Raw genomic sequence first — 2144 nt, forward strand, 5'->3', positions numbered from 1 at the left:
GGGGATGGGGCGGGGGGCAAGGTGGCTGGGAATGCAATAGGTGGATGAGGTGGGGGGTGCTGGTGATAGGATGGAGAGGAGTGTGGCGTGGATTGGTGGGAAGGAAGATGGACAGGTAGGGCAGTTCGAGAGGGCGGTGCTGAGTTGGAGGGTTGGATTTGGGATAGGGTGGGGGAGCAGAGATAAGGAAACTGGTGAAATCAACATTGATTCCATTTGGTTGGAGGGTCCCAATACGGAAGATGAGGTGTTCTTCCTCCAGACGTCAGGTGGCTAGGATTTGGCAGTGGAGGAGGCCCAGGGCATACATGTCCTTGGTGGAGTGGGAGGGAGGGTTAAAGTGGTCAGCCACAGGGGTTGTTTTGCGCGTATGTCCCATGTTCCACAAGTTGGCGTCCGTTTCAGAGGACATCTCTGGGACACACTCACTAACAACCCCACCGCACTGTGGCTGATCATTTCAACTCCCCTTCCCACTCCGCCAAGGACACGAATATCCTGGGCTTCCTCCGCCACCAAATCCTAGCCACCCGCTGACTGAAGGAAGAACACCACCTTATACTTTGGGACCTTCCAACCACACGGATCAATGTTGATTTCATCAGTTTCCTCATTTCCCCTCCCCGCACCTTATCCCAGATCCAACTCTCCAACCTGGCAATGCACTCTTGGATTGTCCTACTTGTCCATCTTCCTTCCCACCTATCCGCTCCACCCTCCACTCCAACCTATCACCATCACTTTCCACCTCCCCTCACCCATGCACCTATCGCATTCCTAGTCACCTGAATTGCTTGGAGGACACTTAAGAGTAAATCACATTCCGCCCTCGGGTGACTCTCTGTGTGGAGTTTGCATGTTCTCCCCGTGTCTGTGTGGGTTTCCTCTGGGTGCTCTGGCTTCCTCCCACAGTCCAAAGGATGAGCAGATTAGCAGGATTGGCCATGCTAAGTTGCCCATAGGATTACAGGGATGGGTCTCGAATGCTCTTTGGAGGGTGGGTGTGGACTCAATGGCCCAAAAAGCCTGCTCCCCCACTATAAGGTTTCTATCATTGCTGTGGGTCTGGAGTCACATGTAGGCCAGACCAGGTAAGGATGACAGCTTCTTTCCCTAAAGGACATTTGTGAACCAGGTGGGATTTTTCCAACAATGGATTCATGGTCATCATTAGAGTCTTAATTCCAGACCATGGTGGGATTTCAATCCAAGTTGCCAGAACATTATCAGGGTCTCTGGATTACCAGTCCAGTGATAATACCACTAGGTCATCACCTCCCCCCAGTTCTTACAGACATAATCTTGGCATTTATCAGCTGCTGCCAGCTACTTCTGTGCTATGCCAACCAGTTGGATGTATTTCTGTCCAGGTTAAATACCTGATGAATCCCATTCTGGTTGAATCCAATTACTTTCCTTGTTTTTCAGGCACCCATGTCAGTTACTGACAGTGTCAGCAACTTAAGAAGCTGTTTGCCAGCCTGTCGCAATGTGATACTGGAAAATTCCTGGATTTGGAGGGAAGGGAACTTCCTTGGTAATGGCTCATCACCTTTGACCACCTGTGAGGATGGCAGCATCAGAACCAAGGGCAATGCCTCTTCATTTATAGACCCTGGACCACACTACACATTAGATTCCTTTCCAAGGTTGGTTAGACTCCAGTAAGGATGAGATCCTTGAATGATTAACACAACATGGGAACCAGGTTCCCTTTGTATTGACTTGATTGTAACCTAATATTCACAGAATTTTTTGCTTGTTATGATAACAATTGGAGATTTAAAAAAACTAAAGGATCAGAGATCTTAAAAACAAAGATTTCTGGTCATTGTTTGCAAATTATTTCAATGTTACTTGTTCATTTTCTAACAGTATATGTATATCTGTGTGGAGTATTTTCTACTGTCTTCATTAACATTTTGGCACTCAACACACAATACATTGAATATGAACTTTCAGATATTTACAACACCCCTCACTTTGCTGTCTTCCTTCATTTTTAGGTATTGCTTTTTGTACTACAGTAATATTTGTGCACAAGTTTTCTTCAACTGGCTATTGATGAACAGTGATGGAAATGTGTTGCTGGAAAAGCACAGCAGGTCAGGCAGCATCTAGGAAACAGGAGAATCGACGTTTCG

General features: G+C 47.0%; 1 protein-coding gene across 1 annotated transcript in view; it reads left to right on the top strand.

Annotated features, from left to right (window-relative positions):
- LOC122564219 (short-chain dehydrogenase srdF-like) overlaps nt 1-1620 on the top strand; it is a 32157-nt gene extending 30537 nt beyond the window's left edge. The window contains 2 exon segments of the mRNA XM_043718915.1: nt 1429-1462; nt 1465-1620. Coding sequence (XP_043574850.1) covers nt 1429-1462; nt 1465-1541 — 111 coding nt within the window. The 3' untranslated portion in view covers nt 1542-1620.
- The last annotated feature ends 524 nt before the right edge of the window (nt 1621-2144 follow it).

Source organism: Chiloscyllium plagiosum, chromosome 28 (assembly GCF_004010195.1).
Source record: "Chiloscyllium plagiosum isolate BGI_BamShark_2017 chromosome 28, ASM401019v2, whole genome shotgun sequence".
In the NCBI taxonomy this organism is placed as follows: Eukaryota; Metazoa; Chordata; class Chondrichthyes; order Orectolobiformes; family Hemiscylliidae; genus Chiloscyllium; species Chiloscyllium plagiosum.